Source organism: Malus domestica, chromosome 04, assembly GCF_042453785.1.
Source record: "Malus domestica chromosome 04, GDT2T_hap1".
Taxonomy (NCBI): domain Eukaryota; kingdom Viridiplantae; phylum Streptophyta; class Magnoliopsida; order Rosales; family Rosaceae; genus Malus; species Malus domestica.
The window spans coordinates 8,498,465-8,520,687 of record NC_091664.1 but is presented as its reverse complement, the minus strand read 5'-3'; the positions used below and the strand labels follow the sequence as shown (position 1 = coordinate 8,520,687).

At 38.0% G+C, this 22,223-nt stretch overlaps 2 protein-coding genes across 5 annotated transcripts; one reads left to right on the top strand and one right to left on the bottom strand.

Annotated features, from left to right (window-relative positions):
- The first annotated feature begins 1,104 nt into the window (after nucleotides 1-1,104).
- LOC103419243 (E3 ubiquitin-protein ligase At1g12760-like) lies at nucleotides 1,105-4,901 on the top strand. 4 transcript variants are annotated; one of them, XM_008357362.4, is made up of 5 exons: nucleotides 1,105-2,122; nucleotides 2,671-2,790; nucleotides 2,893-3,025; nucleotides 3,966-4,121; nucleotides 4,298-4,901. In XM_008357362.4, the coding sequence occupies exons 1-5, from the start codon at nucleotides 1,551-1,553 to the stop codon at nucleotides 4,469-4,471; spliced, it is 1,155 nt and encodes a 384-aa protein (XP_008355584.2). In that variant the 5' UTR covers nucleotides 1,105-1,550; the 3' UTR covers nucleotides 4,472-4,901. The 4 variants fall into 4 exon arrangements, with proteins under 4 accessions (XP_008355584.2, XP_008355582.2, XP_008355581.2 ...); XM_008357360.4 differs by having other exon boundaries at nucleotides 3,963-4,121; XM_008357359.4 differs by having other exon boundaries at nucleotides 2,668-2,790.
- Nucleotides 4,902-6,526: 1,625 nt separating this feature from the next.
- LOC103419267 (BON1-associated protein 2-like) lies at nucleotides 6,527-7,117 on the bottom strand. Its single transcript, XM_008357384.3, has one exon. The coding sequence runs from the start codon at nucleotides 7,115-7,117 to the stop codon at nucleotides 6,527-6,529; it is 591 nt and encodes a 196-aa protein (XP_008355606.2).
- Between the last annotated feature and the right edge of the window lie 15,106 nt (nucleotides 7,118-22,223).

The window sequence follows — 22,223 nt, the reverse complement described above, 5'->3', positions numbered from 1 at the left end:
GAAAAGGAAGATTAACGGAGAAACTAACAGAAATTTTCTTTGGGCTTAATTCCTAACGGCGTTCACCACAAGAGTTTAAATTTGAATTTTTTTTTATTACATGAGCTATCTTCAAAATACCCTATCTTCTCTGAATGGGGAATTAAATGTATAGACATGTGGCAATCAACTAAAAAGGCTATAGTCCATTTTGAATGCAGAAGATTTGAACTCCTTTATTTATACTTATTAAATCTTGTTTGTTAGTACAGGCATTCAAGAGCATCCCAACCGTGTCCCATGCTTCCCGCGCTTGTTTGTGCGGCAGGGAGTTAGGTGACACATGATTTTTAGCACCGTTATATTTACGAGTGGACATCAACACATTCCGACCAAATATGATGAAGATTATGTTGGAGGTCTTGTTTTTTTTAGTTGTATCAACTTTTGCATCTGCTGAACAAGAAAATGCTCTCAAAAATATTTGGATGGGGTTTTATTTGTAGTTTGTTTACATTTTTTCCTATTTGTTGAAATGCTCAAAAGGCTCTCAAAAATAAAATTATTCATGAACTCTCTATCATTTTATATTTTTGGCACAATTTTCATACCAACATTAAACAAAGCTTGTGCCCAAAACATGAGGTTGCAGAGAGTTCTGTTTTGAGAAAGTAGTTCTGTTTTGAGAAAGTCTACTTAGCATTTTTTCGTTAAGAATGTGCTTATGTACCCATGAATTTACATGTGGGTGGAAGTAAAACCATTTTGTAACTTCCTATGCTTTTACATTATGTTTCTATGAGAAAATTTGAAATGACTTGGAATTATAAAATAACTGATGAAGAAATTTAAAATTACGTACAATAATAAGATAATGGAATTAAAATGATGAAATTTTATTTTTTAAAATTTGTTAATTTTCTTGTTTAGTTAACTAAAAAAAATAATTTAAATACAAAATGAGAGATAATAGTAAAAAAAATGTGCTAGCACTAGTGATGGAGACGGTTGTTATGATGGTGGATTGTGACAATAGCGACGGAAAGACAACAATATATGGTGATGGTGGCATCCATGATAGTGATGGCGGCAGCCACTCAATACATAAATTATGAATTTTGTCTAAATTCTCAATTTATTTTCTTCATCAAAATATTGTGTTATTCTACAAAGAACCATTACAAAATAAAAAAGTTGATCCTACAAAGAACCATTACAAAAAACCAAAAAAAAAAAAAAAAAAAAAAAAATCCGAGTTAACCTGTAAATACCAAACGAAACGTGTACGGTATGGTCAAATCAATTTTACCAAGCACCGGTCAAATAAACCAAGAAAACAGAGATAAAATTCCAAAGCCGTGTCCGTATTCGAACGACATTATCGTCATCGTCGGCGTTTGTCTTGTCTCCATCATCGTTCTCACCGCCATAGAACGATCAGAGCTCCCGCTCAAAACGCAACGTTTCGGAGATCTGCATGGGTTGAGCCGATTCAACTCACCGAGTCAGGGCATTCCATTCAACGACCTCGCAAGAAACTAAACATCCCCAAATTCTGATTCGAAACCGAAATGGCCTCGCCAAACCGATCTGCGGAGAACATCGTCGACGCGACGCCGCTGTTGACCAACTCGGGCGGGTCGTCCGACGATTCGAACTCGGGGCGCCAGCGATTGGTGCGCCGACAGAGCCTGCAGCAGGCCGCGCGGTTTCTTCGCCAGGCCAGCAGCCGCCGCCTCATGCGCGAGCCGTCGATGCTGGTCCGCGAGACCGCGGCGGAGCAATTGGAGGAGAGGCAGAGTGATTGGGCGTACTCCAAGCCAGTGGTGGTTCTCGACATCATCTGGAACTTCGCCTTCGTCGTCGTGGCGCTGACGGTCCTGGTTCTGAGCCGGTACGAATTGCCGAATGTGCCCCTGAGACTGTGGATCGTGGGTTACGCTGTGCAGTGCGTGGTGCATATGGTTTGTGTTTGCGTGGAGTTTCGGAGGCGGCAGTCCCGGCAGAGAAGCCGGTTTGCGGGGGTGAATTCCGCGGAGGAAGGGGTGGGGAGTGTTGGGAATTTGGGTTCTGGGTCGAGAGAGGGGGATTTGTCATCGCAGTACGTGTCGTTGGCTGATCATATGACTGAGGAGGGTACCAGGTAACAACGTTAGCTGTGCTTCGCAATTGTAATGTTTGTTTTTTTATGTGGTGTTTGTTGGTGGGTTGCTGTTAGTTGCTGCAATTTATGATTCGAATGCGTAAATGTTGCTGGAATAATGGTGATTTTTATTTTTTTTTATAATGTTTTTGCTGTCTTTGGCATTGTTGTTCATGCCATTTGATTCTTAGTAAAATTTACTTTTACTTGTAGCTTGGCCCCAATCTCTTTGAAACCAATAGAGGGATCGGTATTTATGCGAAATTATGATGTAGAGTAGAGGATTAGATAAATGAGTCTTTTTGCGTTTACGGATTGCTGATGGCACTGGTTTTCTCTCGTTTGAAGCTCTATAAATCTGAAGTTTTGTTTGCTACCTGTCTGTTAGAATCGGTTATTGACGATTGAGCTGGTTTTGTATTGGGATTGTAGGATGCTGTTATATTTGGAGCCAGTACTGTGCAAAAAGTTAATGACATATGCTGTTATTTGTTACGTTTATCGTAATTTCATATCTGCTCATTGTTTTTGCTTGTATCTTTCAGCAGCGTTGCTAAACACCTGGAATCTGCAAATACAATGTTTTCGTTTATCTGGTGGATCATTGGGTTCTATTGGGTATCGGCAGGTGGTCAATCTTTAGCAAACGCCTCCCCGCAACTTTACTGGTTTGGGCTCTCTCTCTCTCTCTCTCTCACTCTCTCACGCTCATCCATTCATTTGAAATCAAGGATAAACTCTTAACCATGGCAATGTGGCTTTGTCTGCAGGCTATGTATAATTTTCCTGGGTTTTGATGTGTTTTTTGTCGTTTTCTGTGTTGCGCTGGCATGTATCATTGGTATCGCGGTTTGTTGCTGTCTTCCGTGCATTATTGCACTTTTATATGCTGTCGCAGATCAGGTAGTTCTCATGCCCAGTTATCTCTCTTTTCTGTGTGTGGGGCTGTGTTGGTTTTCATGTTCATAACTATCAGTGTTTTCTGTCATTACCACTCCATAAGTTAGGTGAATATTGCTGTAGTACTGGTTTATAAGTACTAGACTAGAGGGTTGACAAATGAAAGCAGAACCTGACACGTTCTATATAATTCTGCGATAGCAAACTTTATTTACCAAATATTTGATAATAACACAAATTAGTCGAATCTTGTTAATTTGAACAGAAATTTTGATGTATTAAGATCCTCAGTGGGAGAATTTGGACTCTAAAATGGGACCCAATTGTATGGGCTTGCTTCCAGTTTAGCATAACTTTATGTGGGGTGGGTTGGAAAGTTCAGTTCTGATGTTTTGTATAGAAGAAAGTTTGTGGATAGCCTTTATGAGCTCAAAATAACAGGCAAGTTCCCATGTTGGTAAAACAATAAATTAAACCATTCCTTTCTTTCATTAACTGTTAACTTTCGTCACCTTAGAAATTACGGGTATCTCCTTCTTAGAATTTGATACTAATCATAGATAGTTGAATTTCATGGTGTCTCCGTAGAGCACCTTATGTAACTATTATGATTCATAGATCTCTTCTTTCTATTGATATATGAGGTTTACCAAACTTGTTGCATAGTAGTTTCTCTTGGAGCACTTTGGGGATGAAAGATTTATTAATATTATACTAATTTGTTTCATTTATTAAATTTTCTGGCTCTCTTTTAGTTGCATCAAATTTATTGGGCCTGACAAAAATTTGATGGGAATGTGCTTGATTTTTGTTGTCGTAACTAAAACTTGGAAGTAATTTGAATTATTAATTTACTGAAGTGTAGCTGTTAGCTCTTAGCATTAATATCAATGGCATTCTTCATGTCCCCGTATTATGTTTGTGTGACCTGCTATTGAAGCAGGATGGAGCATCTAAGGAAGACATCGAACAGCTTCCAAAATTCAAATTCAGAAAAGTTGGTAATGAGAAAGTTGCCGGCGATGTACAAGGTGGGGGAGTAATGACTGAATGTGGTACAGATTCACCCATTGAACATGTTCTTTCTCAGGAGGATGCGGTAAGCTGCTCTTGATTTTTGACTTACAGTCTTGTTTACTCTCTTGAGTTCTTTTAGTAACGAGGATTTTGTCTACATGAGCTGTCATAAAGTTGGTTTTGTTTTGTATTCGTGTCACAAATGGACTGTTCACAAAATTCTTCTTACATCAGTTAGATGATCATTGCGATTTACAGGAGTGCTGCATCTGCCTTTCTTCTTATGATGACGGAGTGGAACTGAGGCAACTTCCTTGTGGCCACCATTTTCACTGTTCCTGCATTGACAAGTGGCTTTTTATCAACGCTACCTGTCCTCTCTGCAAGTACAATATCTTGAAGAGTAGCAGCCAGGATCAAGGGGAAGTTTAAAATTCCTCTCATCATAGACTTATGCTTGGGCACGCTGCAGAATTACATACAAATTTGTGCTCGAGACTTGAGTGTAATCATATGCAAACTTGGCACTGGACTCAAAAGCAGGCTTGCTGGAGAGTAACCAAATGCAAAAGCTTCGCCCTCGACACACTGCAGGTCTTCTATATTGTCATTGTTAATGTTGTTTGCTGTTGTAGAGTAGGCATAGCAGTTGTCATTGATCTTGTCGGCGTAGTAGTGACTATGACAACGGCACATCGTTTTCGTTGTTGCCCTGGCGTTCTTTAGGTGCTTTCTGTACATGGGTGTTGCCAGGGCATTTCCACGGTAAATTATATATATAAACAAACTGCTTCGAAAGAAGGTTCACTTGATTGTGTAGAAATGCGTTATCACAAGTTAATAAGATTATTTACTGACCGGACCCTTGTTAGTATTCGATGTGCTTGCAAATTACAGTCGTGCACATCAAGCTCGTAACAAGGCATAAATCCCAATGTCTACTTTTGTATGGCACTTAAAAGGGCTGCTATCTCAGTTTGTTTATACTGTAACACGTAACACGTAACACGCAACACACGTTCGTATAAACCAAGTTTTTGTTGAGTAACGAAACGAAGAAAATGATCACGAGTCAATTGTTTATTGGATAAACTTGACCTGAACAAAGATGTATCCCCTTATTCTTTTGCCTCTCATCACGTGAGAGCAGACAGAAATTGATGAGTGGTAAAATAACATGCGGATATTTTCGGAACTTGCCCCATCGCTTTTTTTAAAGAATTTCTGGACCCAGCCCGTTTGTCCACCCCTAAATATGGTTGCAAGTTGGATGGCCTTTCACAATCAAATCAATTAAACAAAATGATAGGATTGGGGGATTTAAATGATAGCAAGTTAAACCCACCAACCTCTGAATTTGTCATGGATCTACACTTACCCAACGTGGAAAGATAAAGGGTGGTGCTATTTTTACACTTTTTTTTATCTTTTTTTTTTTTTTATCTTCTAAACACTTTTGTTAATTATTGTCTTTTTTTTTTTTCAGTTCGTTCAATACGATGAACAAAATTAAAAGGCGTATGTGAGAAGTAAAAATGAGTGTGGATTGCACCACGAATTGCCAATGTAGTGAAAGTCAATTGATTGGATTGGATTTGATGAGCTTTTAATCTTTACATTTGGAAATACTAGACAACTGGTGGTTGTTTTTGTTTTTCTAGCGTCTCAACCACTACTACTTATTAGAAAGAAAATTGCAAGAAAGTTCTCCTCACTCTCGTCATTGATTTGATTCAAGTATCAATCTTTTCACGACATTGGGCATTTTGATGTGTACCCCTAGCTTCTCCACCAGGAAAAAACACAACAATATATTTGTTTCACGAAAGTGAGATTCTTTTTAATATAAAAATATTGGGAAAACGAGAAATCAAATATAGAATCTCAGTGTAGCGTAACATTCTAGAATGATAAGCTAGCTCAAGGAAGGGAATCCTTAAGCTATAACCTAAGAAATACCGTTGAAATATAAATTTTATATAGAGCTCTCAAAATATATTTATTACTCTAATATTTTTATTGCATGCTCCTTTTGATTTTTCCAAAAGTTCATTTCAAGTGAAACTAAATTTATACCAAATCAATTTACACTCGCTAAACATAGGAGTGTATTTTTTCGAAACATATGAAATAAACAACATTGTTTTATCAACTAGCTCGTAATCCAAGTTCAAATCTTCATTTCTCGTTGTTAGTAAAAAATAAATAAAGATCTTACATAAACTTATAAATAAATTAAGCTCATCATATTTTTCGTTGTTTCCAAACAAGGTAATAATAATTTCTCATCTCATCTCCAGAGAAAGTAGACATAAAAGTTACATTCCCAAAAAACTTAATCCGCGACTAAACGGGACCAAAGTAAAGACGTGTTGGGTTCATCCAAGTGTGTGGTTTTAGTGCAAATTATTGACATGGTCCCAGCCATCTGCCTCTTTACAACCAAAACCCATGTGACCTCTCCGACCTTGACGACTCACAGAGCACTCACCCAATGGTGGCAGTAGGGTTGTGACCGGCGTACCAATGACTGCCACACATACCAAAATCCGGTACAGTCGTTGAGTTTAAAGGCCGGTGATCGGTGACCGGACCCAAATTCTCCAACTTCACAGAAAGGTTCACAATCCCATTAGTCCTGGAACCGTCCCTAGCCCGTAGCCGGTAACTCAAGAACCGTGCCGAACTGGCCGGCGGGAACCCAATATCATTGACCGGGATTTGGCACCAACCCAGCTCAACCCGGCCCATTATGAGCCTCTTGGTGAAGAGCTGGAGATATATGCAAGAATACCTGTTGTTGAAGAAAGTTGTATCAATAGGGACATGAAATTTGTCACCCCATGTAGGGCTGACGCCTCCTTGATCATCCACCCTTGTTTTGTACACGTGGAGGGTGCGATCACCGTTGGTTTTGGGTGTGCATGGCTGAGCAATAGTGGACGGGAGAGTGGTGATGGTGACGAAGGGTCTGATTTTGTTGGAGAAGAGAGAGGGAGATGAGGTCTTCAGACCTTGGGCTGATAGCACTGTGATCTCCATCTTCATCAGTGGCTGGTGGCTGTGCTGCTTCAACATGGTGACATATACATATACAATATATATATATATATATATGTATGTTATATATATTAAGATCTTATATATATTGGACTTGGAGGGTGTCTATATATAATATATGGGTGTGTGTAGGAAGCTGTATATATTTATTTGATAAAGGGAGGTGGAGAAATATTCAAGAGGAGAGAATTATTGGGAGCTTGAAGGCTTCTTACAGTGCAGTTTCCTTGTGGGGGAAATAGATATGGAAATTTAAGGGGTATATGTGCAGCTATGTATGACTCAGACTTGCTGACACTCAAGAAAGCAAAACAAGGAATTTTCCCGCTTGTCAAGTCAACTTGAATGAGAGGTTTTTTTGCTTGTTTTGATGTTTTCATCCTATACACAAGCGAAGTCAATAGCAAAAGTGTCCTAATCGTTGTTTTTACGTCTCTAAGTCATAACATAAGAGTACATTTCCAATTTTAATAAATATATTAAATAAGACGTCACTTAATAATACAATCTAGTGGTATTTCTTTCTTTTTGTAAGTAAGATGTATTAAGTTCGACTTTTGTAGAGGACCAGTTGAAACTTTTTCACTTCGTCGAAATGATACAATGCTCTTTCAAGTAGATTCATCTCAAATCTTGACCGCTCCTCTATTTCATCCCTCAAGAGGTTCTTATTTCATGCCTTTGTTTGGCCGGTCTTCACAAACCTCCTGACATTCCACTCCAAGCACCAAACACTATCACTCTAATAACAAAAACTTGAATCGGATACACTACTAAGGCAATCTCCAATTATGGAGGGCTACATAGGCCTCAAAAATATTATTTTTTAAAGAATAGTAACAAACTATTTTTTTCCATCTTCAACCATATTGGCTAAATATTACTCTCTATATATTTTTATTACTTTTTAGTATGCCCAAGTACCTTTTCACCATGTCATTAACTAACAAGCGGAAAAAAAAATGCCTACGTGCTTGGGGGTGGCACTTTTTAGGCCTTCTGGGGGGGGGGCTGATTTGAGCCCCGAATATACCCATTTGTAAATGCTCTTTGGTTGAAGATTATTTTGTTCAATTTCAGGGTTAATATTGACTAGATGTCCTTTGATTGGAGATAGTCTAATTAACATCCCAAACACACGATATCACTACAAGCATAGCACAGACGTCTCTGGCAGCAGTTAGTGCATTCACGCACGATCAAGAAAAATAAGTCTAAGGGCTTAGTCAATACTCCAAGACTCGTGACTCACAGACTTAGATACATATATGAATATTAATTAAGAATAATCTTTTTCTTTTCTTTTGATTTGTTTTTCCACAAAGTTGTCGAGCAGCATACGGCGGGGTGTGAAAGTCGTTTTGTCATACACATTATTCTTGTTGTTTTAATTAATTAGTGATCACAGATATCTGGCCGTCTTTGGTCTGCAGAGATGAGCATTTTTCCATGCAAATTAATTTGCAACGCAATTGCATGGTGGGAACTCGGAAAGTATATCATGTTGGTATATGATCCAGCTCATGATGAATGTTCTAGATTATTCTAGTAAGTAAGTGAGGTGGTTGGAGCATGCTAGACAATTCTAGCAAGTTATTAAGTTGGTGGAAGAAGCTAGAAAGTATTAGCTTCCTTGGTTGCAAATGGAAAGATCTAGAAGCTACAATTTTGTGGCTAGTCTAGAATTAAGCTAGAGGTTTGTAGAATATACTAGAAACTAGAAACTAGTAGAGTGCCAAGTCCTCACCTATAAATATGGGTGTGATGTTGTAGTGATGTAACCAATCAAGAAAGTAGTGAGTAGCAAAGGATCAAGTCCAACGCTAGAGTTCCACTCCAAGAGTGAAAGTGAGAGTGTTTCACTACACATTGTGTGAGTGAAGTTTAGAGTGTCCATTTTGTACTTTACTTTGTGTATTATCTATCTTGTAGTACCGACATTCCTAACAAGTGGTATCAGAGCCAACCGGGCTCGTACTATGAAAAAGTATCAGAGCCCGGTTGGCTCGTACTACGAGATGGAAGGAAGTGGCACTATGATCAAACTCACCAACTCCAATTGGGTAACATGGAAGCCAATGATGAAGGATATTCTCTATTCCAAGGATTTGCATGAGCCAATTGAAGGAGATGCCGTTAAGCCCGAGAGCATGTCCGATGCCGAGTGGAAGAAGATGAATCACAAGGCAATTGGCACAATTAGACAATGGGTGGACGATTGTGTTTTTCACCATGTGTCTAATGAAACCAATGCCCGTGAGTTTTGGACGAAGCTTGAGTCCTTGTTCGAGAAGAAGACCCCAGCCAAGAAAGCCTTCTTGATCAAAGAACTCATCAATGTGAAGTACAAAGATGGTTTAAGTGTAGCAGAACACTTAAACAATTTCCATAATATCATCAACTAGTTGGCTACTATGAGCATGACAATTGAGGACGAGTTGCAATCGCTCTTGTTACTTGGATCCTTGCCAGATAGTTGGGAGACATTTGTGGTGAGTGTAAGTAACTTTGGTCCTAATGGTGTTCTTACTCTTTAGAATGTTAAAAATAGCATGCTCAATGAAGAAACAAGGAGAAAGACTTCTGGCACAGATAGCTTCCAAGTATCTGTCACAGAGAACCGTAGAAGAAGCAAGAGTAGAGGGCCTAGAGGTCATGGCAGGAGTCCTAACTGATCCAAGTCAAGATTCAGAGGTGCATGCCACCATTGTGGTAAAGAAGGCCATATGAAAAAAAATTGTCGAGTTTGGAAGAAAGGGCAAAGGGAAGGAAACAATCAAAAGAAAGATGATACTGGTAATACCACCGTTGTCATATGTGGTGATGTACCAGAAATATTGTCTGTTGGTGAATGTCTGCATATGGGTGATTCAAACAGAGACATTGAATGGATCTTTGACAATGAAGCTTCCTTCCATGATACATCCAAATGGGAATTCTTCAGTACATACAAAGAAGGTGACTTTGGCATAGTGAAGATGGGGAATGAAAGCTATTCCAAAATTATTGGAATTGGTGATATTTGCCTAAGAACTAACCTCGGCTGCCAGTTGATGTTGAAAGATGCGAGACATATTCCTGATATACGTCTCAATCTGATATTCATCGGTACCATTGATCGACAAGGTTATTATCACCATATTGGCGAAGGAAAATTGAACTTATTAAAGGCTTAATGGTGGTAGAAAGAGCACAACTTTGTTGTACGTTGTACCGGTCAAATGCCAAGGTTTTGAAAGGTGAGTTGAATGCTGTGGAGGACTCATCTCTAGACTTGTGGCATAAAACGCTAGGCCACATGAACGAGAAAGGCCTACAAGTTATGGCAAAGAAGCCTCACATTCCCTTTGCCAAATGTACGTCATTAAACTCTTGTGAGCACTGTTTATTTGGTAAACAAAGAAGAGTTAGTTTTTATGTTCCATCTACAAAGAAAGGAAATTTGTTAGATCTTGTTTATTCAGATGTGTGTGGTCCTATGGAAGTCGAGTCACTTGGAAGAAATAAATATTTTGCTACTTATATTGATGATGCTTCACGAAGGGTCTGGGTGTTTTTGTTGAAATCAAAATACCAGGTGTTTTAGACATTCCAGGAGTTCCATGCCATGGTGGAGAGGGAAACTGGGAAACCTCTTAAGTGCCTTCGTAGCGACAACAACGGCAAGTACACATCTCACCAGTTTAGAGAGTATTGTGTGAAACATGGCATACATCATGAGAAGACAGTTCTTGGAATTCCACAACATAACGGTGTTGCTGAAAGAATGAACCGAACCATCATGGAGAAAGTCAGGTGTATGCTGATGACTGCAAAGTTATCTAAGCAGTTCTGGGGTGAAGCTATAAGAACAGCCTGCTATTTGATCAACCGATCTCTATCAACACTATTATGTCTTGATATTCCAAAGAAAGTATGGACTAGTAATGATGTGTCTTACTCTCGTTTGAAGGTGTTTGGTTGCAAAGCTTTAGTGCATGTGCCCAAAGAACAGAGATCGAAGTTAGACTTCAAAGCTACACCGTGTATCTTTCTTGGTTATGGCGGTGAAGATTTTGGTTATAGATTATGAGACTTATACCAGAAGAAGTTTATCAGAAGTAGAGATTTGGTCTTTTATAAAGATCAAACAATTGGGGATTCGGATAAAGAGACACAACCAGATGGCGCAGTCAGAGAAGTTGATCCATTAGCTTCAGATGAAAAAAGTCATGGTGACATCCTTGAAGCAGCTGCCAATGAAGTGCCTGCAGAACCAGATAATGTTGATCAGGGGGAGCCTGATCAAGATATGCCAGACCATGAAATTGCTGATCAGGGGGAGCCTAGTCAAGAAAAGCATAATCAAGGAGAACTATATCAGGGGGAGCCTCCAGCCCCGCAAGAGAATGAAGACCAGGTCAGAAGATCGAGTAGGAGTCGAAGACCATCTACCAAGTATTATTCATCAGAGTATATCATACTGACTAATTATGGAGAGCCCGAAACTTATGAGGAGGCCAGAGCTTATAACGACAGTGACAGATGGATGAAGGTAATGGAGTCAGAGATGGATTCCTTATTAAATAATGATACTTATGAGCTGGTGGAGCTTCCAAAAGGCAGAAAAGCATTGAAAAAACAAATAGGTGTTCAAATTGAAAAGAGACGACAACATGACAAGGTACATGGCTCGTTTGGTTGTCAAAGGTTTTGGTCAAAAGAAAGGGGTTGACTTTGATGAGATTTTCTCATCGGTGGTGAAGATGACTTCCATTCGAGTTATCTTTGGTATGGCAACAAGCATGGATCTTGAGTTCAAGCAGTTAGACATCAAAACTGCATTTCTCTACAGAAATTTAGAATATGAGATATATATATATATGGAGCAACCCATAGGCTTTGAAGTCAAAGGTAAAAAAAATTTGGTGCGCAAGCTCAAGAAAAGCTTATATGGTCTTAAGCAGGCTCCGAGACAGTGGAATAAGAAGTTCAACTCATTCATGGTGAGTAATAGGTACAAGAGAACTCATGCTGACTCTTGTGTCTATATCAAACAATTTTCTAGAGGTAAATTCATCATTTTTTGCTTTATGTTGATGACATGTTGATTGTCAGTCAAGATGCTTTTATGATTAAAAAGCTCAAAGAAGATTTATCTAAGTCCCTTGACATTGAGGACTTAGGGCCAGCCAAGCAGATTTTGGACATGGAGATAATTCGTGACAGAAAATCCAAGAAGTTGTGGCTGTCACAAGTATGTTGAACGGGTGCTTGAAAGGTTTAACATGAAAACAGCCATACCGGTAAGCTCACCTTTAGCCAATCATATCAAGTTGAGCAAAGAGTCGTGTCCAAAAACATATGAAGAAAAGGAGAAAATGGCAGTTGTTCCCTACTCTTTAGCAGTAGGAAGTATCATGTATGCAATGGTGTGCACATGGCCAGATACTGCTTATGCATTAGGTGTGGTGAGCAGGTTTCTCTCTAATCCAGGGAAGGACCACTGGGAAGTTGTTAAGTGGATTCTCAGATATTTGAAGGGGACTTCTAAGATGTGCTTGTGCTTTGGCGGTTCCAAACTAATCTTGGAATGATTTACAGATGCTGACATGGGAGGTGACCTAGATGGTAGAAAATCTACGTCTGGGTACTTGTTTAATTTTGCAAGGGGAGCCGTGTCTTGGCAATCCAAGTTGCAAAAGTGTGTTGCTTTGTCCATAACCGAGGCTGAATACATAGCCGTTACAGAAGCATGCAAGGAGGTGTTGTGGCTGAAGCGGTTTCTCCAAGAGTTGGGTTTGAAGCAGAGTGATTATGGCATTTATTGTGATAGTCAGAGTGATTTGGATTTGAGCAAGAACACTACATATCATTCACACACCAAGCACATTGATATTTGTTATCACTGGATTAGAGATGTTATTGCTACAGCTGAAGAAGATTCATACCGATAATAATTCTTCAGACATGTTGACAAAGGTAGTCACAAAATCAAAGTTGGAATATTGCATTAAGGCTGCTGGGATGGACTCCAAGTAACTTGGAGTCATGATCGGAATTCCTCCCTCATGGACTGGAGGGGGAGATTGTTGGTATATGGTCCAGCCCATGATGAATGTTCTAGATTATTCTAGTAAGCAAGTGAGGTGGTTGGAGCATGCAAGACAATTCTAGCAAGTTATTAAGTTGGTGGAAGAAGCTAGAAAGTACTAGCTTCCTTGGTTGCAAATGGAAAGATCTAGAAGCTGCAATTTTATGGCTAGTCTAGAATTAAGCTAGAGGTTTGTAGAATACACTAGAAACTATAAACTAATTCTAGTTTGTAGAAGGAACTAGAAACTAGTAGAGTGCCAAGTCCTCACCTATAAATATGGATGTGATGTTGTAGTGATGTAACCAATTAAGAAAGTAGTGAGTAACAAATGATCAAGTCCAAAGCTAGAGTTCCACTCCAAGAATGAGAGTGAGAGTGAGAGTGAGAGTGAGAGTGAGAGTGTTCCACTACACATTGTATGAGTGAAGTTTAGAGTGTCCATTTTCTACTTTACTTTGTGCATTCTCTATCTTGTAGTACCGACATTCCTAACATATCAGTCTGCAGAAAAATCAATACAGAATTTGTTGTCGATTCAGAAGTTATAATAATTGTTGGATTTGGTCCAAGTGTTACTTATTTGATCCAAATCTTTTAACGAATCCACTTAGCTTCGTAAATTAGGTCGTGCACGAAAATTACATGCCAAATTGTAGAAGTTAGTGGTCGGCACAAATATACAAATAACAAGACACGTCAAAAAGCAACTCTGATAAATTTTACATATGAGGATTCTTTTCGGATTCACACATTATATTTGTTCATTGTATATTGTGCAACAAGTTTTCGTTATGTATTATTTGTATTTAATTTTAAATAAAAAATATCAAAATGATTTATAGCCTCATGATATACAATGAACAGATAAAATGTGAAGTTTCTTAAGATTCTCAAAAAAAAAAAGATTCTGGATGGGACCCAAATCAAAATTTTACTATATTTTTCTTGGTTCCAAATAAAAATAAAATAAATAAAAACAGAAGTTCACTAGGAAAAGTACTAGATTGGTCCCAATTGCAGCATTTGTAGGAAACGTTCACACATGATGTGCTCGATAGAATGTGCTGACTTTAAAGAACTAATCTTGTTGGAGTCATAATTTTCCCGCGATCGTGGTAGACTCGGTGTCAGTTTAAAGCGGCCTTCGAAGGCCGAGGCTATCTCAAATGAGTGTATGGCATTTCAGGTGTGTCACTGTTGGTTGTACCAACAGACTTGATTAATCGATTCGTTTGTTTTAGTTGGACTTGCTAACCCAAGTGGCAAGTGCAAGTGTCGCATAGTTGTATAAACTCGAAGTCTGAGTGTCGAATTCTTTAAAGAACGTTGAAAAAGAATGTAAAATTTGTAGAAACTGAAACAAAAAACAATACTGAATGAAATGTGGCTTATAGAAGAAACATTCAACAATTAGAAGAAACACTAATGCATCATGGTTCCACCTACATACAACTATGCAGTTTCACTATTTTGATTGCTTTTTAAACTCAACTGAGATACAAACAATGAGGGGCAATTAAGTTTTTTTCGTATCTACTTAAAAAGTGATTTTCATTCTAGATATTCAAAACTAAACACCCATTCAATTCCTTATAGAAATAATCCCAAATATAATTTTTACATACGGCAACAAAATATTAAGAAATTACTCCATCGGAATCATACCAATCTACTAATTTATTTAATTCATGAAAAGCATGAATATTAAAACAAAACTATAGGAAAAACATGATTGAACCTATGAACCATAACCGACATTCATTAATCCGAAAATGGAATAAATAAAAAATTCCATTGAACACCCACAACGTAAAATTTACCTTGAAACTCTAGAATAGAATCAAAATAATAAAACTACATAATCGCAATATAAATGTCCCTCCCATCCATAGCTAGGAACATTAGTTCTCCATAAATGAAGAGAACAAAACCCCTAAAATAAAGAGTAAAACTAATGAAAAAAATGGGGGAGAGAAGCAGCAGTCGTGGCTCAGTGGTTTGGGACGAATTTTAGGCCTTTATTCCACGCAGTATATCCTGGGTTCGATTTCTGCAGCTAGAAAATCACAGGATGGTGTCTAGGATAAGCTACAATGCCTATAGAAATCTTTCCGACCCTCAAAAAGGTAGACTGCCATGTTAAAACTACCCGTTGGTCCCTTAAAAAAAAAAAAAAAAAAAAAGCAGCAGCCGGCAACCTCATCTTTTTTATATTCCTCATGCCATCCTGCCCCAGCCAGCGACAACATCTCATGGGCTGGGCCAATAAGTTCAAAAACCCAAATCTCTGTCTTGTCTCAGCCGAGGCCTCCCAACAGTTATTTTCCTCATCCTTTAATTGACCTGCATCATTCTCATGGTCCGGTACATTAAAATTAATATAAGTTAAAATTAAACAAATTAGATATAAAATCTATTTGACCAGTTATACATAATAAAGCATAAATCCAATAGGGAACTGTTATTAGCACTATAAAAATCTCATTCTACACTCCTTACAAGTGTATTTTTCTTTCTAATTATAGAATGTTTGGAGTGCCAAATGAGATTTTTGGAATGTTAATAACAATTCTCATCGAATAGGTTATTATATAAAAATACCTAACGAGTATAATCAAAATGTATTAGACATGCACTTTTGAGCAATTATCACACCCCCAATTAATTAATTCCTAGTCTCTAGCAATTCAAGCGACTAAAAATCAAACACCGGCACTAACTCAAGAACAAAAACTAACATGAAAAAATCAGCTTCTCCCTAAATAACCCTCAAAGAATTTCATTCAAGAGCACATAATAATCAAGAACTTTAATAAGTATAAAGCAAGCGAATCCACAATATTATAAAATTAGCAATAACTTTTCAAATATCCTTGGAATTAATATGTGAAACAGCCATAACAATGTGATCCTAAATTCATTTAAATCGTAATATGCAAACAAGTGAGTCTCTCACAAGGTATACACTCATGCACTCACTATTTTTGGATTAATAAAAAAATAAAAAAATAAATTTTACTACATTTTTCCTGGTTCCAAATAAAATAATAATAAATAAAAGCAGAAGTTCACTAGCAAAAGTTCTAGGTTGGTCCTAGTTGCAGCATTTGTAGGAACGTTTCACACAAGATGTGCTCGACAGAATGTGCCGACTTTAAAGAACAAATCCAGCAGAAATCCGGATTCGTTTACCTCTAATCTTCCAGTTTTTTGTATGGTAAGGAACATATTTACGATTCTTGTGGAGGGCCTTAAAGCTAAGGCACATTCCGAGTAGTGGACTAAATTTGCACCCAATGTTTTAATATTATTGTCACGTCTCGATTGACTTATTAAGTGCATGTTTGAAATTGTTTATTTTTGACGTGACAAGTGATGTTTTTCAAAATTGAAGCATGGAGAGGGATCCCATTGATGTGTCATAAATATGACGTCAACATTTTTGATATTGTGATACTGCAAATTTAAAATAGTCAACATGTAGTTGATATGATTGTCAAGATATCGTTGATATTATGTCCATAAATGTAGTTAAGCGCATTGTAAAATCTATGATTCTGCAATGTAAAATATATTGTGTCCACTAGTGTAGTTAATTGATAACCATAGTAACAAAATCCGTCAACAGATTTCAAAATATCTGGCAGCTCAATATGAGCATTCTTAAATGGATGCAACAAACTGACTTTCAAATTTTGTTTGGATTGAGCAGTACAAGCTGGCGGAAGATATCATCACTGTAAGAAATAACTAATGAATCTTAATAAACAACAATTTAATCATCATATTAAGTTTAACAATCTGAATAATAATATGATCATCACAACTAGACAGTTGGGAACATCATCTGTGAAGTATGTGCAATTCGCTTTGCATCCAAATGATAGGTCGGGACTTGAATGGAGAACGAAGAATTGTCACCCAAGAATAGGGCTCTGTTTCTCAACTTTTTACAACTTGCCAATTTCATATATGTTGTCATCTTCATTTGTAAATTAATTAAAAAAGTAATATCTTTTTTTTTTTTTTTGCAGGTTTGGAAGTGCTTTAAAGATGACTGAAAACACTTTTAGAAAAAAAATGTTTTTGGGTTCCAAAAGCACTTGAAGTGCTTCATGCAAGGAGCACCAGTTATGTGCTTCTTATAGGAAACACTTCAAGTGCTTTTCCAAGTTTCACTTACATTTTTACTAAGAATTAGCCCCAAAAATATCATCATCAAAAGCGCTTTCAGTCATTTTAAAAGCACTTTCAAACGAGCCTTAATACTATTTTTTCAACAAAAAACCATTGAAGTTTAGTTACTTGTGAGAACCCTCCTAACCCAGAATCCTGATTCCGCCACTGACTTGACGTCTAAGGAGGTCTCTACATAACTCCAGATGGGTTGGACTACAATGTAGTTTTCGAGGAAGCAAGCCAGCGAGGAATTTCATGGTGCTATTAGGTTTTTTTTAGTTGTAAATCAAGGTTATTCAGGTGGTGAAAAGGCCTGGTGGTGCTAGGGTTCACGGTGTAATTGTACATCCTATGGTGCTACGTAGTCCCTTATATGAAGTGTGATATAAGTAATCAATCGGATTAGCTAAAGCTTTATTGGATTTAAAATAAGGTTTTAATTTATTAATTAATTTTGGTGATGGGATCAGAATTGTATGTTGATCAACCTATGCATCGGGATGTTATTGCATCCAGCTTTAAGTAAGCAATTTCATCCAGGTTTAGCCATTTGATACCACGATCCGAGGATAGAGGAGTTCAGTAAGCAATTGCAACCAGGATTTAGATGTTCCGGGTGTAAAATATTTATTGCATGCTGTTGAGAGACTTTTAAGTCTTGGATTTTGAGAAAGTCCTCTTGGTACGGATTTGTAACAAGTCTCAAGGATATCTCGAAAGAGTTTCTTGTCTTAGGAAATACCCCGGTAACATCAAGGGCTCGAAGATAGCATGAATGATCAAGATAATGACTTGCTCAAGTGAAGCATGGTGTGGAAGCTAGAAGATTATTGGTTTAACATGAGAGAGAAGAGATTTGCATGGTTGCATGGCATTCTTAGTTGCATGATTTAAGCTTTTCCAGGGTGATAGTAAGGTTTCTAATGGTTGAGATGTTTGATGGATAGTTGTGGGAATTACTAAGGTTATATGAATGGTGATTCCTGAGGCTTGGAGTGTGCTTCTGGGCTAAACGTAACTCTCTGGGATTCTTCCTGGGTGGTTCTCTCTCACTACGTTACTCTCTCCCTGTGTTACTCTGCATGTTCATCCTCTCTAATGGCTTCTCTCTCTCATTTTCTAGATGAAGGGTTCTTCTCTAGGCTTCAAAGGAATCTCTGTTTGTGGCTTGGTCTTCCCCTCCTTTCCCTAGCCCTCCTATTATTCCCCTTTTGGTGTAAGATAGAAGCACTGTTGAGGCCTGCAGTTTGCTTCTTTCTGAGACGCGGCTTTCCCAGGACGGCCTTCCACAAGCGCTACTTCTGGTAGCGCACCTCATGGCTTTCGCGCGTTGGTTATCTGTGTAGGCTGGGAATGGAAAATCAACATTAAATGCCTAACATGCTAAGCTTAACATGCATTTAATGCAAGAATCTAATTTAATCCTAACTAAAGGAGTTGGCTTGCTAGGAAAAAGGGTAAACCAGTCTAATTCTCTCTTAATAATGCATGCATGAAATACAAAGGGTATGTGCTTGGATCTTTGGGCACCCAAGCAGCCCAAAGTCTTCCATGACCCCGATTCCACGTATGCCCAATAACCTTCCGTAATCATCCATACTACAATCCACTTAACAAGCCCCAAATTTGTGACTTGGGCTTAGCATGGCAGTGATTAGCATGAGGAAGCATGGCGTGATGAATAGGCATGAGCATGGCATGAATATCCAACTTAATCACCGTGGCATAGCATGTTTGTAAATATATTCCTCATTCCCGTGCCTTAGCATGTATTTGGGCTTAGATGTAGGCTTTGCATGACAATTGAGCCTTGAGATTTGGTTAAATTGGTGTGCGACATTTTTGGGCCCCAACACATGTAAGTAAACATGTCATAATATAGATTTGACCGGAACTCATTAGGACGATGACTAAAAGGTGGCCTTTTATTACATGTAAATATTGCCCCAAGGGGTGTGATATTGACACACCCCTTTTTACTTCTCACACACTCTTTTAATTTTCGGCTGTTGAATCGGATGAATTAAAGAAGATCAAGGGACATAAATTAACAAGAGGTATGTGAGAAATAAAAAGGAGTGTAGGGACATAGCACACCCCTTGCCCCAATTCATAGAAGATATAGGTCCGATAACCTAAGGAGTCCAAGTCAGTGCTAATTATAGTTGTAGGTCTATAGCCTTTTTCTCAACAGTAATTTCATGTTTTCAATGCAACATTACAAAACATAAACATATTTGATCAAGAACAAGTCACACACTGAGTTATTGAGCGTTGGATCATGGCCGACGGATCAGATCAAGAGAATTTCGTTGTGTTATTTTCAAACCTTTGGAGAATAAATTCTTCACTTTTGGTGCTGTTTTGTGAATCATGGATATCAACAGAGATACAAAGCTGCTGAGTCAGATGGCTACTACTAGACTATTGGTAGTGTTGCTATCTGCACTCTCTGCTGCTGCACCGTTCCTTGTACAGTTGTACCTTAACTTTTAGTTAAGTTTTCGACACCTTTAAGTAGATCTCTGATGCATCATGAATAACTGGTCGAATCTTCTCCAAGATCTCATAGGGTCGATCACCGATGGATAGTTTCCACGGAAGGTGTTATTGGTTTTGGTGTGGTAAGTCGTGGAGATTGACCACCATGAAAGAATTTATTACTAGAAGACAAGTGATTCGACCGGAAATGATAAGATGTGCAAGATTAATCTGCCAGAAGCGCAATGGAAGTCTTCTCATTCTTCTTGTGGATGTTGCATCCGTTTAAGAAGACACTAATTGAGTTGCCTGATATTGCGAAAATACTTGATAAGCTCCATGATGTTCAACTGCGCCTTACTATCAAGCCCTTCTTGAACACCGAATTACGCAGTTGTTGTATCTTGTGGTTTTGGAAGCCCTTCTTGTTTTGGATCCAAAGATGCCAGACAAATTACGCACAAGTTGTCGACGATCAGACTATATTTACGTTCTTTTATCTAGTGGAATCAGCAGGGGCCTTACTGGTGGTTCTGCAATATTAACAACGTAAATGATTTTTTGGCGCAACAACTTGTTGGATTAGAGTTTTTGAGGTGCCATTTAGTGATGAGAATTGGTCGAATTCCGAGCTATAGGCCTCGCCCGTTTGGTCGGCTGAATAGGATTGAGCTTAGGGATAAGATTGGATAGGCATGAACTTGTAAGACAAACTTGTAACCTATGTATAAAAATATGTTGGATAACCCTCCTTGTTGAGGCATCAAACCACTCCGAAATTCAAGCCTAATTACATATACTTCATAAAAAGGTAATGCTAGGTCGATAATGAAGAAAAATAATCATTTTCTACATGAAATATGAAAACGTGGAGGGTCATAGTTTTCGAATTCCATACATATGGCCTTGCCCTATCAAAGTCCATTTCTAATAATTTATTCGTGTTTTTATTCTTTGAATTTCGTTTTTATTAGAATAATCGTGCTCGATTGAGTCACAGACGACTTGATGGCTAACTTGTCCGTTCTTCCTCGACATCTTATTATCTCTATCGCCAAACGGCTAACTTTCATAGAAGATTTTATTGCTTTTGGCCCAGTTCGTAAAGCCCCACTGACCAATTCCTACACACTAAATACTCGATCCCTCGATTTTTCCACCAGAAATTCACTCCCAAGAACCCCAATTTTTTCCCCAAATGACCACAAATAATTTTGGAGAAATTTGGAAACTAAAAAATGAACCCCATATGAAATTATAGCCACCATTTTAAGTGTATGATAATTATAACCAAAATTTGATATGAAAGTAGTAATATACCCCTAATGAGTGAAAAGTTATGAACTTCCTCATGTTTTTCACTATGAAAAAACTAGAACAGCCAATAGCTCTTTGCACTAGCTCACCCCTTCCCGAAAAGCTGGTTACCAGCAAAATCAATGAATGCCTTAAATGCTGATAACTGGAGTTGGATCTCAACCGATTAGTTGTTGTTAACTCTATCCTTATTGCCTAGGGAACAAGAATGAAAGCCTATATATTTTAGAGCCCATTTAGTAAACTTTTTGAACCTTAAATCCGCCTAGGCACCCGTCTAGGTGCTAGACCCTAGTCCGCCGCCAGACTAACGCTTAGCGTTTTTAAAAACCTTGGCAGCAACATTTGCCTTCAAGACCTCATCCCCATTGCTAGAGGCGCTCCTGCAACTTTTGCCTTCTCACACACCCTTGTTAATTTCTATCCGTTGATCTTCTTCCTTTCATCTGATCCGACGGCCAAAAATTAGAAAAGTGTGTGAGAAGTAAAATGAAGTGTGGATATCACATCCATGATGAAATTGTCGAAATCTTGCTAAAGCATCACGAATCCTGAATTCCACAATTGGAAAAAAATAAAAAAAATAAAAAAAATAAAATTGAATTCCACACTGCAAATGACGACATTTTCGTTTGAGGAGAAAAATAAACAATATTAAAATTGAGTTACAGGAGGCATTTCAAATGAACGTATAAAAGCTCAGATTTCTTATACGTTGAAGGAGTCAATTCCTTCCCCCTCCTTATCCACGTGCTCTAGGCATTTTTGTTTGGTAAATATCTTTGACTACAAATTGCAAGCAAAGCAAATCAAATGACGCAAATCTTCAACCACTTTTTTCTTCATTTTCCTCAAACGCTACATAAATTCTCACTAGTTAAGCATATTTTCCTCAAACGCTACATAAATTCTCACTAGTTAAGCATACGTTGCCATTTACCACACCAGTCAAAACTAACACAAGAACGCTTCTGCATTTAATCATATAATTGTAAACATACTAATTAACTAATACTAAGCTAAACAAAGAAGAGCGACTTTATCCACACATTCTTTTTACCTCAAAAGCAC

What these genes read in the sequence shown, in the direction of transcription:
- LOC103419243 (XM_008357358.4), top strand. Translation starts at nt 1,551, where the DNA reads ATGGCCTCGCCAAACCGATCTGCGGAGAACATCGTCGACGCGACGCCG. An exon ending in ATGACTGAGGAGGGTACCAG is followed by an intron (nt 2,123 to 2,667) that starts GTAACAACGTTA and finishes TGTATCTTTCAG; the next exon opens with CAGCGTTGCTAAACACCTGG. An exon ending in GCCTCCCCGCAACTTTACTG is followed by an intron (nt 2,791 to 2,892) that starts GTTTGGGCTCTC and finishes CTTTGTCTGCAG; the next exon opens with GCTATGTATAATTTTCCTGG.
- LOC103419267 (XM_008357384.3), bottom strand. Translation starts at nt 7,117, where the DNA reads ATGTTGAAGCAGCACAGCCACCAGCCACTGATGAAGATGGAGATCACA.